Here is a 15,453-nt window from a genome sequence, read left to right as displayed (position 1 = left end):
ATAGCTGTTACCATACACACTGTAAGGAGAGTGATCAGGTAAGGCGAGCTATTCCCAGAAGGAGAGAAAAAAACCTTTTGTAGTGATAATCAAGGTGGGCCATTTCCAGCAGTTGACAGGAACGTGTGAGGAACAGTGGGGGGTGGGCGGTGGAATAAATATGGGGAAACAGTTTTACTTTGTGTAATCACACATCCACTCCCAGTCTTTATTCAAGCCTAATTTAATGGTGTCCAGTTTGCAAATTAATGCCAATTCAGCAGTCTCAGAGTCTGTTTTTGAAGTTTTTTTGTTGTAATATTGGTCACTTGATTACAGACCTAAAAGTGGCAGAGAGACTGAAGTGTTCTCCAACTGGTTTTTGAATGTTATAATTCTTGATGTCTGATTTGCGTCCACTTATTCTTTTATGTAGAGACTGTCTGGTTTGGCCAATGCACAAGGCAGAGGGACACTGCTGGCATATATTACATTAGTAGATGTATAGGTGAACGAGCCTAGTGTGGCTGACGTGATTAGGCCCTATGATGGTGTCCCCCTGAATAGATATGTGGGCACAGTTGGCAATGGGCTTTGTTGCAAGGATAGGTTCCTGAGTTAGTGTTTTTGTTGTGTGGTTGCTGGTGAGTATTTGCTTCAGGTTGGGGAGCTGGCTGTAAGTGAGGACTAGTCTGTCTCCCAAGGTCTGTGAGAGTGAGGGATCATTTTTCAGGATAGGTTGTAGATCTCTGATGTGCTGGAGAGGTTTCAGTGGGGGGCTGAAGGTGACGGCTAGTGGCATTCTATTTTCTTTGTTGGGCCTGTCCTGTGGTAGGTGACTTCTGGGTACTCTTCTGCTGTATCTGAACATGTCTCACATATATTAGCAAGCTCTTTAGAGTAGGGACCATGCTTTTTAAATGCTCTCTAGAGTGCCATATATACAGAATGCTGTACAAATCCATCAGCAAAGATAGATTCTAATAAAATGAGAAACGTTTAATTTTGAAAAAAATCTTTATTGTACAGGGTTTTTCAAAAACACCCCTCTGGTGCTAAGAAAGCATAAATCCCCATCTAACTGCTAACAGAACACTAGTGGACAGTGTGGTCTTGTGTGCAACTTTAAGAAGAGAGAGATGGTTTAAGCACTGCCCTCAACTCCAAAAGAAAAATGCACAGCTGAGCAATGCTGTGAACATTTACTTCTAAGAGTAGCAAGAGGTTTTTTTTGTTTGTTTTTTTAAATAATTACTTCAGGCCTCATCACACCTACACACAAAGTGTACATTCAAAATGAGTAAAGAACAGGGCTACAAAAATACCCAGGAATTTTTCCCAATGGAGAGCCTCAAATTCCCCAGAATCTAAGCTTTCATTTAAAAAAAAAAAAAGTTTCTAGCCCTTATGGTTGGGGAGATAACCCTTGAAACACAAACGAAGATTAAATCCATGCAGTGCTCTCTATCTAAATTAGACAAATGTAAACTCAGAAGAGCTGAGCAAACTGTCACAAACGGAAAAGGAAACCATGCAGAGTACAGAGAGGTAAGAAGTGAATTTTACTGAGACTGAACAGATACACTCATTAACAGCAAGGAAACTCATTTCACTGGATTCAGTTAGGCTAGTATGTTTTTAGAAGTCTGGCTAACCCAACTTCTCCATTCACTTTTACCAAGGGTAACATTTTACACTTGGTTTGCTCAGGTGTAACTGACTGCAAGGCATGAAGTAGCAGCACATTAGGCCCTCTAAATTACTCCATGTCTTTTGCAAGAGTGGTTCATGTAGGAGATATGGCCCTTAGATTTTAAAAATATAAACATATTGCTATGATTAACCTTACTGAACGAGCAAGACCCATATCCTTGTGCTTACATGAGAGAGGTGTTGGGGATGTGGGACTGTAACAGGGATCGTGCAGAGAGAAGTTAGTGACAACGTAAAGTTAACAAATCTATTTATTTGATCAGGGTAACTGTTTTATGTGTTTAGTGTACATTGAAATGGTTGGCAAGCATTGCTTAGGTGATTTTATTGTGGTTTAGTAAAAATGTAAATAAGTGAACCTGGGCTCTAGAGTGCAACAGGCTCTTCTAGCAGCCAATAATCAGTGTTTAGTTAAAATATTCTGTGCTGCACAGCAGAACTAAAGGATGCTTTATTTCATGGTTGCAGAGACAGAGGTCATTTTATAATGAAAACAAAATACAGGCACTACAGTTAAGTGAATAGAGTAGATCAAATCAAGTCTGAGGACAAATCAAAGTATTTACAGAGACAGAAAAGGGGTGTCCTCAGGATGTCTGTCATATACCCCAACCTTCCACCATTGAAACAGAATGCCTTTACTAATTAAACACAAACAGAAAACTCATTTTATATAACAGTTGCCAGTATTAGAATCCTCTGCACATAGGAGCATATGGGAACAATTTTCCAGTATTAAAATAATTCGATTTAGGCTTCATCGGCTAAATTTCTTGTTTCAGAATACATGTGTTCATAAACATTAAGAGACTGACAGCAATAGAAACTGAAGTTCCCTCTGAATAGGCCCAAAGGCCAATACCCATTGTACAGCTGCTCTCTTGGCTCCCCCATATTGTTCCTCATACTCTATTATGAAACTCTGACATAACTTAGAGACCACCTACTCTAGGAAGTTTCAGTACAATCAGAGAGAGCACAGTCTATCACCTGAGTGCCAGCTTCTCCAGTGCATGTACCACCAATTGTGCTCAGTTATGGATCTGATCCTGTTCAGTGCTCAGCACCCCGAATTCCCATTCAGCATCTACAATACAAAGAAGCGAAGCAGCTTGCAGAATTGAGGCCCATATATAGCGTTGTTCTTCCACTGTAGACTCCTCTCCACTGTGGATGGAGCTTAGACCACAAACTTATTTCATTTATTAATGAACGTCTACACTAGAGACCTTACGGCAGTACAGCTGTACTGATGCAGCTGAGCCACTGTAAGATCTCTCAGTTAGCCACTCTACGCCAATGGGAGAGAGGGGGTGGTTTAATTTATGTCAATGGGAGACCAACAAGCGGCAGCAGCGATATTGGTGGGAGAAGCTCTCCTGCTGACATAGCGCTGTGCACACTACCACTTATGCCTGCTAAACATGTGATTTTTTTCACACCCCTGAGCAACGTAAGTTTTACTGACTTAAGTGGAAGTGTAGACATGGTCTAAAGCTAGACATGAAACCTGATCCCAGAGAAGACAGACAAAAAATGCTTTATTCAGCTCCCTGCAGTTCTTCTTCAACCACAGCTGTCAGACTCTCCCTAGTATTTTTCAGTCTATCAGCCGCCGGGGGGTTTTGTGCAGCCTCTGGTGGGGGTGGACGGGGGCGGGGGCAGGAGGAGGAGGGGAGGCAGGTAAAGCATCTGCCCATCCCCCTCCCCCTTGTTGCTCCTGGATGCACCACCCTGCACCACCTCTGGAGAGGGGAGGTGGGGCACAACGCTGCAGTAGCAAGGTGAGTTCTTGGGGGGGGGGGGGGAGGGAATTTTGGCTCCAGGCTCCAGAGGTAGGATTTCAGGAGCCTGGCCATGCAACCCCAGGTTCCAACCATGGGGCAGTGGGTACTGACACCCCCTTGCTCCGGCTGCAGGGCATCAGCCTCTGGGCCCTGGTTCCAGCTTTGTGGCAGCAGGCACTGCCCCCCAGCTCCAGTCCCAAGCTCTGGCTGCACAGTGGTGGGCGCTGGCCGTGCAGCTGTGGGTAATCTGCATCTGGGGCAGCAGGCTCCAACCGCAAGGCTTTGGGTGCCAACCCTCGGCTCCATCCACAGAGCTGCAGTTGGCCTCTGGCCCCCAGTTCTGGCCATGCAGCCCCTGCCCCTGATCCCCTGCCCCAGCGGCAGGCGTCAATCTACAGCCCTGTTCCCAGGCTCTGGCCACGCATGCCAACCCTAGCCCTGGCCCGCAGCAGTGAGTGTAGGCTCCAGTCACGAAGCAGCAGGCACTGACTCCTGGATCTAGCCATGCAGCCCTGGTTACTGGCCATGTGGCGGCAGGCACTGGCCGAGGGCGCTGACCCCACCTCTGGCTGCGCAGGCTCTGATCCCTGGCTACGCAGTTCCAGTCCCCAGCTGCGCATCTGGCATGTAAATATCTTGTGATGCTGGCTACAACAGTGCCATGCAAACACCTGTTCTCACTTTCAGGTGACATTGTAAACAAGAAGTAGGCAGCATTATCTTCTGCAAATGTAAACAAACTTGTTTGTCTTAACGACTGGCTGAACAAGAAGTAGGGCTGAGTGGACTTGTAGGCTCTAAAGTTTTACATTGTTTTGTTTTTGAATGAAGTTATTTTTGTACATGATTCTACATTTGTAGGGTCAACTTCCATGATAAAGAGATTGCACTACGTGAATTGAAAAATACTATTTCTTTTGTTTTTACAGTGCAAATATTTGTAATAAATATAAAGTGAGCACTGTACACTTTGTATTCTGTGTTGTAATGGAAATCAATATATTTGAAAATGTAGAAAACATCCAAAAATATTTAAATAAATGGTATTCTGTTATTGTTTAACACCGCAATTATTTTTTTAATCACTTGACAGCCCTAATACAAATATCACTCCCCAAGGGGGAGGCAGCATTATTTTTATTATTGAGTCTGCCAAAGCAACCTACAAATATAAATTACTATTATTTGGATGTGTATCTGTGCATACTTAATTGCTTTTCCCTAAAGTTAATTAAGACTTTTCAGAAGAAGTGTCAGTGCAGCCACCAGTGAGAGTTGGTGGTCGCACTTTGAGGCCACCAAAAAATTTATTGTGAGAACCCCCAGGGCCACTATAAAGGTAAAAGTTTGCAAAGGGGTTAAGTAAAGAGCGGAAGATATTCCACAGTACACCAAAATCCAATTTCTCAGAAATAAGGTGTTTTTCTTCATGACTGGATGTACTTATCCCACAACTGATGAAGTGAGCTGTAGCTCACGAAAGCTTATGCTCAAATAAATTGGTTAGTCTCTAAGGTGCCACAAGTACTCCTTTTCTTTTTGCGATGACAGACTAACACGGCTGCTACTCTGAAACTTATCCCTCTACAGGATAAGTTGATTCCGAATTCCTAGACTAGAAGTCTATGGGCTCTGAAATACATTTGAAAAACTCCCTGAATCAGTCCAACTTATTATAGTTTGACTTTCTGAAAAGATGACTATTTGGAAACATCCCATGCTGATATTTTTGCCATAGATACAGTATATAGTTTGTATACAATTGTTATAAACCATTGTTACCAGGTAAATTAAAATTTTTTTTTTTACAGTTGCCAAGCGTTAATGATAATTAAGTGAAACTGACTTTTAATATCTACATTCTACAATACTAATACCATAGAAGCAGCACCCTGCTCCAGGGTCTCAAGGCAATTTGATGGGATGCTGGATCATAGCACCTCACCAATAACTTCGTTGCATCCAGATTTGAAAGAGAGCAGGGAGGAAAGAAAAAAAATATTTATCTATCACTGTGACATTCTATACCTTGGGGGAGCATCCTGTAACGCTCATATTCCTCATTTTTATATAATCGTGATCTTACATATAAAGCATGCCTTGTAAGGTATCAGCAGAAAGGTTATGATCTGCTGAAAGAAATTTTGCTATCCATATATGTATATCATTAATGCATATGAAATTATGAGAACTGTGTTGTATGGATGTCACTAAAACATGCTGTAAATCAGGGAATCAGCCAAATATCAGCTCCCCAGAGGCAACATCAAGGAAATTAACCAACACCCGGGTGGGGTATCAAACAACACATCAACAACCATCGTCCAGCAATCAAGCTACAATTCAGTGATGCACCTGCAGGAGGCCACACCAGGGGAAAGCTTGCCTAGAGAATCAGTAATGCCCACCAGACATGCCTGGACTTGTGTGTTCCCCAAGCACATGAGGGTATAAAACAGAACATAGCAGGCCCATGCTTTGCTTTTCTCCTGCCCCCACTATGCTGAAACCAGCAAGGACACTGAAGACTTGAGACTCCAACAGAGGAGAAAAAAAAGAAAAGGAGGACATGCATCCGATGAAGTGAGCTGTAGCTCATGAAAGCTTATGCTCAAATAAATTGGTTAGTCTATCTTGCCACAAGTCCTCCTTTTCTTTTTGCGGATACAGACTAAAATGGCTGCTACTCTGAAACCTGTCAACAACAGAGGAGACTGACCTAGATTTAAGGGGCAAATCTGTATATTAAGGACTGCAATAGCCAGTGCGGTGAGAAAAACTGCTTAATCTAGTTGTTGCCTAGTCTAATAGGGTTGAGAGTTTAGACTGCGTGCTTATATATTTTATTTTGGTAATGAACTCTGACTTTTTGCCTATCACTTATAGTCATTTAAAAAAATCTTTAGTAATCAAACTTCTTTAACTGTTTATCTTTACCAGTGAGTTTGTATGAAGTATGTGACAAAACTGCTCAGGTTTACAAAGGCAGGTGTATACCCACTTTCCATAGATGAAGTGGCAAACCAATTAATAAATTGGCATTACCCATCTGGAGCAGTGCAAGATGGTATATTCCTGAGGTACAGTGCTGCGAGCTGGGGTGGGGATTTGGCTGGTGCCTTTCCCTGCATGATTCAGGAGTGGCTCTGGGAGCATTCATACAATCTAGCTGGGTGTGGGGCACCACATGCTGTTGTGCTGAGTGATAACAGCTCCTGGAGGGTTTGCTGCTCCTCACTAGCAAGGCATTGTGAGAGATAGCCCAGGCTGGAGAGTTTAGGGGGCACAGCAGTCCCAGGCTGCACCCAGGCGATCCTGTCACAATCATTTTAAAGGATGGAAGAGATATTTGGGGCCTGGCTTTCCAAGTCTCAATGAGTTAAAAGAGTTCAAGTCTTATCCAGCTGGCCAATTAGTGTTGTATGATTAAAACTGTTCCTACTTTGGTTCTGAGTTTTATTCATTAGGCAATTTTAACCCTCATGGTATTACTTTGAGTCACACTGAACTGAGTTAACCATAAAAGGAACACTTGCTTTCTTCAATTATTTCTCTATTGAAGTTTGTGTAACATTGTCATATCTTGTACTGAGGAGGTGGGTGGGCCAAACTGCAACACATGTTATCCGATAGCATTTGGTGAGAAGTTGTGCACCTATTTTTATATGCTCAAGTTCTTAGTATTTGGTTAGTTCTTTATATGATACTGTGCAACTATGTAGTATACTGACAGGAGTAGCAGCCGTGTTAGTCTGTATCCTCAAAAAGAAAAAGGAGTACTTGTGGCACCTTAGAGACGAACAACTTTATTTGAGCATACGCTTCATCAGATGAAAGCTTATGCTCAAATAAAGTTGTTCGTCTCTAAGGTGCCACAAGTACTCCGTTTTCTTTTTATGTAGTATACCTTATTGCAGTAAGTCTTTGCATCCATTAGATATTCTGCCACACAGAGTTAGATATTACAAAAAGTGAAAGTGTATATGCATATTTGTCAGGCTTGCAATACAGAAGAGGTTATTTTAAGAGAGTTTTAAAATTTAGAAAGGCAGCTTTTTTTATGCACTGTTTCATCTAACCTTTTTCAGAGCAAATCTGGTCATGAAAGCCAGTGGCAGCCTCCCTGCAAGAGAGACAGTGGTGGCAAGATTGGGAAACTTGTCAGATGTCCCTAGTTTAGGCTAGCCTTTACAGAATGAAGAGGTTTGCTAGCAGAAATTCTGAAATAAGCCACCATTAAACTTTATACAAAATGCTTCCAAAATGTAATGGCCCTTAAATGCATCTCAGAAGACAAATAATTCATGTTTAGAAATAAGGTTGTCATTGCCTCTAATGAGAAAAGCAATGCATTTAATGGAATTACTCTAGGGATGAATTTGGACCATATCTGAACCTTCACAATTCAACTCCCAATTTTCCCAGGTACCTAGATAATCCATATATATCTTAGTAGGACACTTTATTGCTATGCATTCAGGCTCTTTTTAGAGAAGAAAAAATCTTACATTTGACACCTCAAATCCCAAAGGACACTAAGAAATTGACAAGACACACACTGACAAACTACTTAACCCAAAGGTGAGAAACAGCCACCTCTGAAGTGAAACATGATATCAGTTTTGATTGTGCATGACAACATTATGGGGAAGGGTCTTCACTTTCCAACTCAATCACATTCTTTTGGGGAAAAGAAAATGAAGATCCTGAACATGCTGTTCCCAGAATTCATCTCTGTTCCCAAAAGAAAGGAAGTCTGAGATTACATTAATTCAACACTTTTCCCCAAAAATTATCTACTGCAGCGTTCCTGCTTCACCCACCTGCACTCCTGGAAAATATTAGCAATGACACAAACATCAAGAGCCTGCAGGATTTCTTACTACCAAATTCCACAATTTCTACTCTTATTTTCAAACCGAAGACCCAATCCTCCAAGATAGGTGCTCTTGAGGCGCACTGAGAGCCCTCAATTCCTATCAACTAAAATGGGAGATGAGAGTACTCAGCACTGCATAGGATTTAGTTCTAAAAGCCAAGATCTGCACACACACAGAATATCAAAGTTGGTCTGATAGCCCCATCATTTCCAGATAACATCAGATTCATCTCTTTCTTATAAAGGAAAATCCCTTCTAACTGATGTCTCTGAAGAAAGGAGGTCATTTTTGTAATGAAGAAGAATATCCTAAAATGTAATGGCAAATAAACCAAACCACTATAAATTAAGTGGCTCAGTAGTACAAACAGTGACTTTGAATACCAGCAAGTTCTTGCCAAGGCTGACCCAAAAAGAGAGCAAAGGACTGCTTATGGTCCATTTAACCCCCACAAATTGTTAAGATTTATGATACTGGTCAGTTGCTAGTTATAGTGTCCATAAATAATTAGCTGCAACCAGGTTAATTTACCAGGGTTATTTGTGCTGAAAGTTGTCAGTTACAATAAAAAGAAAAACGAGTACTTGCGGCACCTTAGAGACTGAAAGCTTACGCTCAAATAAATTTGTTAGTCTCTAAGGTGCCACAAGTACTCCTTTTCTTTTTGCAGATACAGACTAACAAGGCTACTACTCTGAAACCAGTTACAATAAGAAATTTTTGTTAAATACTGAAAATTTAGGGACCTCCTTTTCAGCCTAAGAGGAAGGTATCCTCAAAAGCTGGTTTGCAGTCCTTGCACTACATGCCAACAGTACTCACTGCAGCAGAAAGTTAGCAGCCGTACACACAGCTATGTTTATTACCAATAAATACATAAGGCTTGAGAAAGCTGAAATCATAGTGTTTTTCAAAAAACACTTTAGAAAGATTCAGTTCTTGCAAGTCTTGATCATGCTCTCTTGTTGCTGTATACTACCCAACAGTCACATGTCCCTGCAAAAAGTGGCTGACATATATTTTAAGTTTTGTCTGTACTGTGCCTGGCACAGTGCCCTGCAATCCTGATTGGAGACTCTAGGTGTTACTTCAGTAGTGGGGGAAAAAAACAACAAAAAAACAACATTGAAGTATAAAGCTACCACTGCTTAGCACTTATACTTTACATCTTCAAAGTGTTTTACAAACACTAATCCACACATTAACCATATGAGCATAGCCCTATTACTACATATGTTGAAACAGACAGGAAATACGAAGCTTCACAGTGCCACATAGAGAGTCATTGCTAGAGGTGAAATTAAAATTCAGGAGATTCTGGTTCTGACCTATACTCAGATCACACTTTGTCTAAAAGAAAGTCACTTCTTAAATTTTTAAATAGTGGGTTCCCATAAACTATGCCATATTAAGAATGCACTGTAACATTCCTACAGCAGTACTCAATGTCATGTACTTCAGGAGAGATATTTCTTTGTGAGTTTCAGAGTAAGTTTTAGAACTATGACCTCACTTATCATAAGTTAAGCTTGTTTTTAAAAAAAGCGCCCTGAGAACATTGATTTTTCTTTTGCTCTGCAAGTGCAAAGATTTTCCCTCCCTTTTGTTGGATTTGGCTGACAGTTTTATGGATCGACATGCATCTTACATGCTGTTTTAATGCAATGTGAACAGTAGACTTTATATATTTTGTGCTGTTGGAACCCGCATTGCTCACTTAGCAGTAAAGCATGGAAGTTGCACTTTGATACCTCTTTTGTACACTTTTACAATATTTGTCTCATATTAGCAAGAATAGAGTATTTTACGGATTGTTAGGAAGTCAGTCATATGAAACTCAGTTTAAAAAGCAAATCTTTGCTTGTTACTAAAATGAGATTATTAAAAATTAACATATTTTTAAATTTAATTTCCTTTTCACCTTTACTCAGTTTGGAAAAAGTGGACTAATGAGTTTCACTTTCAGGATCCTACCTATTAAAACGATGTTTGTCTTCAGAAAGTCAGGAAAATGTTTGTTTTTACTTAAAGCTTGTTTAGATTAAGAGCTATCATATTTTGTAAAAGTCCCTGAAAACAAACAAAAGTCTGTCACATCTAAATTGGGGGCCTAAAACTAGTTGAGTCCCTCTCTAACTTTAGAGCCATATTCCAGCAGCACTGGGGGGAAAACAAAATAAACAGAAGAAACTGACATCCCCTACCAGTCTAGCACAGAAACATGCTACTGCTCCAAACCACAAACAGGCAAATATTTAAAATCCATTAGACATCAAGTAGTATCCCTGTTTGCTATTCTACATAGCTACATTATATGTACACTGGCTAAACAGGTTTCGTAGTAGTAGTAGTAAACACTTCACTTCCTCAGAACCCATAAATCTTATGTTACAAGCATGCATTTAATAAGAGAAGACATGACAGGTAAGATCCTCTGTATACTACATAATTAACTTATGTTCTAGTACTATGAAAATATGCACCTGAAAAGGAAACTACCTTGAAGGATAACAAGACAATCTACCTGTTCTCCTGTAGTGTTAAAATTATTGTTAGCACTGCTAACTGATACAGGAAGATCACATATGACAAGAATTTCAGTTATGTAGTAAGACTGATGTTTTGATGTATTAGAAGGAACTTCTAATATGACCTCCTCATGTAATACTTTCTCCATGTTCGATTTTCCCTGCATTTACAGCACATTTTAGTAAGTTTGCAAAAAGAAAAGGAGTACTTGTGGCACCTTAGAGACTAACCAATTTATTTGAGCATAAGCTTTCGTGAGCTACGAAGTGAGCTGTAGCTCATGAAAGCTTATGCTCAAACAAATTGGTTAGTCTCTAAGGTGCCACAAGTACTGAGCTGTCGCTCACGAAAGCTAACCAATTTATTTGAACATAAGCTTTCGGTGCCACAAGTACTCCTTTTCTTTTTGCGAATACAGATTAACATGGCTGTTACTCTGAAACCGTTAGTAAGTTTAATTTACTCCCTTCTGTAAATAACATGCTCATGTAAATAAGCTCCCAACCCTTTGGACTGCATTACTTAAATCTGGTTACTTATGTCTGGCTACCAGAAGGTGACAGTATCAATGTCCGCATCATAGCGGCATGTTACCATGGCAGGACTTTGTAAACAGAAGCAGTGCTGTGAAGTTACAAGCGACCCGCAGAGTGGAACAGTATGGATTTGGAAAAGGTGTGCGTGGAAGGGCACAGGGACTGAAAATCAAAAGGCCAGGATGCTATTCTTAGACCTGCCACTGGTTTGCTGAGGAACACACCACCAAAAACTATCCATAAAATATTAACAAAATCCTTGATTGGCAACAGTTGTGAGGATCAATTCTGTGTAAAGCCCTTTGAAAACCTCAGATGCAAGGCACTGAAAGGGTGCAGAGAATATAAAAATCCAAGCATCCAATCAGGAATACTGTCAGATGCTAGCTTGTTTCCTTACACTCTATTTTCCCCATGCTGTAAAACCAGCAGTCTACTAAACAATTGTTCAGTTAAAGAATCAGATAAGGTAATTCAACAGTAGGAAGTCAATGAAGAAGAATAAAAGAAAAATTGTGATGGATCAATAATTACTAAGTCAGTCACTTTAGCTCCGATATTTATTCTGTGCAGCATTTTTCCTGTGGTGAAATCTGTGCACCAGCTTTAGGGCCATGGAACACTTCACTGTTCTACCAAGTGAAATTAAGTCACCCAGCAAAAAGTAAACTAAAAATTAGTAAACTGCATTCTCCCCACCCTTTCATTTTAAAGCAACACAAACCACAAAAAGGTGTTTGAAGTGAGCTCTTTCAGTTGTACAGCCACTGAAGCCTAAGTTGTTCCATAACTCATTCAAGTATCTCTTCCTATTACTCCACTAATAATGGTGCTGGAATAGACAGATCACATTCTCATCCTCCAACCAGAGTGGCAAGAAACAAATCAAAGTAAAATGCAATTATTTTGCAAAACCTAAGAAAACTGAAATTAAGAAAGGAGGCAAACAGATGTGTTTCCGTAGCAGATCATTTTATAATGCATATTTAACATTTTAAATTGTTAAGTGTATAGCTAGAACACCAACTGTAAGCAAGTCCCTCAAAATGTTCACAATTTACTAGCTTACTGCCATCTTACATTGATTTACTTTACTTCAAAGAATAATTATATTGCAGTAACACTACAGGCCTTAACTAAGTCAGAGCTCCATTGTACTAGGTGCTATACAAGCAATAAGTGATATTCCCTGCTATGGAGAGTTTACAAACTTTTATTCTTTGTCATTAGAAGCCAACTGCTAAGTAACTAATCCACATTCACCATAAATCTACTGTATGTTGCAACACAAAGTTATCTTTATAACTTGCAAGATAGATCTTAGTTTTTCCAGTGATTTCAGAATCATGCACCTTACATTCTGGATTACTAAAATGTTCACTATGGTAACCTCCCAGGCTACTGTCAGCAACAAGCTCCCTGGAGGCAGCTGACAGAAGAGAAGCAGCAATGTAGGCCTTTTTTCTTCGCTACAAAAACCACTAAAACATCTTACAGTAGAATTCTACTGTCAAAGTGGGTAAAACTATGACATGAATGTTACTGTTTTTAATCACTTTTTATGATGGCAACAAGTTTCTCCAAAGTACATGTAATCATTCCAGTAGAGCCCACCTGGGACCATTAAACAGCCATCACCCTGGCCTATTATGTAATCTAAAGGAAGGCCTTGTGGGATATTAATAGCCCACCTTGTTAGAAACTCACAGTAACTGCCAGGCTTGTTTTTCTTTTCCCTGCCCTATTTCTACCCTAGACTCATTCCCCTCACCCAGCCAAGATTTTTTTTTTTTTTTTGGCTGGGGGGCGGGGTGAGGGAGGAGGAGGGAAGAGAGAGAATAATAATTGCTGCTGATGCCCATGGAAAGCTTTCAGAATCTTGCCCATTTAGGAACAATTGTGCTTGTGTCACATTTTCTCCTCTCCTCTGCAGTTTACTTTTGTTTCCCCCCTATCTTATTCCCCTAAAGTGAAGTTCGAGTCCTATGGCATCATCATAATCTCCACAGCAACCAAGTGCTAGTGTCACAAATGGAGGATTTACCACTTCAGGGGCAGAATGAGCTATCAAGGCAGATGAACTCCTAAAGAAACAAAGATCTTGTTTTCTTGAGCACATCCCGTTAGTGAAAGAAAACGGGGCTGGGGAGAAGCAGCAAAATATAAAATGGGAAGGCAGTACGAGCAGTATTGTTTTTAAACACAGTGAAAAGTCCTGAGGGAGCTGCCAGCAGTTCCTACATTGGGGGGGAGGGGAGGCCTCATACAACTCTGCAATTGAAACGTTTACTAAAACAACTGGAATCTGCATTTGTGGCTTCTGCCGCTCTCGCCACAGCATAAAAGCAATGACCTCCTTGTCAGTGATTTAAAGGCCAATTCACGGAATGGGGCAGCGCCCACGGATCCCCGTGGAACTCGTCTCCGCCCGGGAGGGATGCACTGGCCGACTGGAAAACACATGAGCAGCGCGGCCCCACGGCATATTGCACTGCTGTTCTTCGGGGGAGGGAGATCCAAAAGATCCCTGCGTTTAAAGATCCCCGTCCACACGCCATTTTGTCGGGGGAGGGGGGAGGCGTGGGACAAGTAGGACAGCTCACATTTGTAATTGCCTAACTTAATTATTTGGAACGAGCAGGAGGGGAACAAAACTACCTGACTTCAGGCTGAACTAAAAAACACACACCGCCGCACAGTTAGTGAGGGAGGGGGAGGTTACATCCAGCGGGATTGACCCCCTCCCCGCCGGGCCCCCCAGGCTGCTGAGCAGAAATGGGGCCAGAGCTTTAGGGAAGGTGGCCGGGCAGCAGCGGGGAGACCCAGACCCCGCGTGGAAGGCTCCCCCCGCGAGGCCGGGGCAGAGAACAGGAACAGCCCCTGCCCCCAGGGGGAACTTTGGCAAGCGGCCGCCGCGCGGGCTCCCTTCGCCAAGGGGCGCGCAGCCGGACGCCTCCTCTGGGGCGGCCGCCGGGGCTCCCCTGCGGCCGGCGCGTCCGAGCGCGCGGCGACTTTTGCGGGGAGTTGCGGGGCCGCCCGCTGCGCGCGGGGCTGGCGCATCCGCAGCGGCCCCTCTCCAGCCCGCGCATCTCTCCGGGAGCCGCGCTCGCCGCTCCCTCCTCCCTGCGCTGCGCCTGCCGCCCTGCCTGGCCGCCTCCCGCAGCAAAACTTCGGGAGGCGAGAAAAAGCCGGCGGGGCCCGCAAGCGGCCGGCAAAACGCGCCCAGCAGCTGCGGCCGGCCCCGCTCCGCCCGCGGGGGGGCTCGGCCGGCGCCCGCCTTACCTGCGGCGAGTTTTTCCAGCCCTGCGCCGCTGGCTGCCGGGGCTCGGGCTCTCCGGCGCTCCGCTCGCCGCCTCATTCCAATATGGCACGGCCAGGCGGAGCGCATGCGCCCGCCGCCTCCCCGCTTCTGCCCTCCCCTCCCTCCCGGCTTTTTGGGCGCTCAGACGCCCCCGCGCAGCGACTTGCTGAGTTTTGCGCGGGGCGGGGACGGGCATCCACCTGCGCCGGCACCGGGCCAGGCAGCCCCCACGCCTCGTCCCGATCCCCGGCGCTCAGTCCCGTCGGCACGGCAGGACTTTCTGCAGCTGCTGGGCACCCCCCGCCCTAGCACCCGTTCGCTGCGGCGCGAGCCCCGGCTCTGCCCCGGCACCTGCCTCCTGGGGAGCAAGGCGCCGTGGGACGCGAGGGTAAAAGCAGAAAAAGGCTAGGGGGTGCCCCGTTTTAACCCACTAAAATCCAGCGCTCAGTCACGCTCCGGGGGTTAAATTAAGAGAGAGGGGCGGATGTGTATGACACATGCCCCCCGGAGCCTTTCACCCGGCCTCTTCTTTTCATCGCAGGACTTTGTCCACAGCAAGGAAACACGGTCTATTCCATTCGAAACCAGGATACACACAGATCTTCCCCCCACACTCTTCCCTTTGATGTTTTATTGCCGGGGTTTGCTCCCTGACGCTTGATTTCACTGAAATAAGTCCGACTTATTTTTTTTTTTAAATAGAAAAGAGAATGCAGAATTGTTCATAG

At 43.2% G+C, this 15,453-nt stretch overlaps 1 protein-coding gene across 3 annotated transcripts in view; it reads right to left on the bottom strand.

The window, feature by feature from the left end:
- The window catches only part of SFMBT1 (Scm like with four mbt domains 1), a 156,411-nt gene extending 141,593 nt beyond the window's left edge, over window positions 1–14,818 (bottom strand). For 2 of the 3 annotated variants that reach the window (XM_075130570.1, XM_075130569.1), the window contains exon 1: window positions 14,707–14,818. In XM_075130570.1, coding sequence (XP_074986671.1) covers window positions 14,707–14,812 — 106 coding nt within the window. In that variant the 5' untranslated portion in view covers window positions 14,813–14,818. The remainder of the gene's footprint in view (window positions 1–14,706) is intronic. The other variant, XM_048857129.2, reaches the window with a different exon arrangement.
- Window positions 14,819–15,453: the final 635 nt, after the last annotated feature.

The sequence above is a fragment of the Caretta caretta genome, chromosome 7 (assembly GCF_965140235.1).
Source record: "Caretta caretta isolate rCarCar2 chromosome 7, rCarCar1.hap1, whole genome shotgun sequence".
Lineage (NCBI taxonomy): Eukaryota > Metazoa > Chordata > Testudines > Cheloniidae > Caretta > Caretta caretta.
This window is presented reverse-complemented; position numbering and strand designations above follow the sequence as displayed.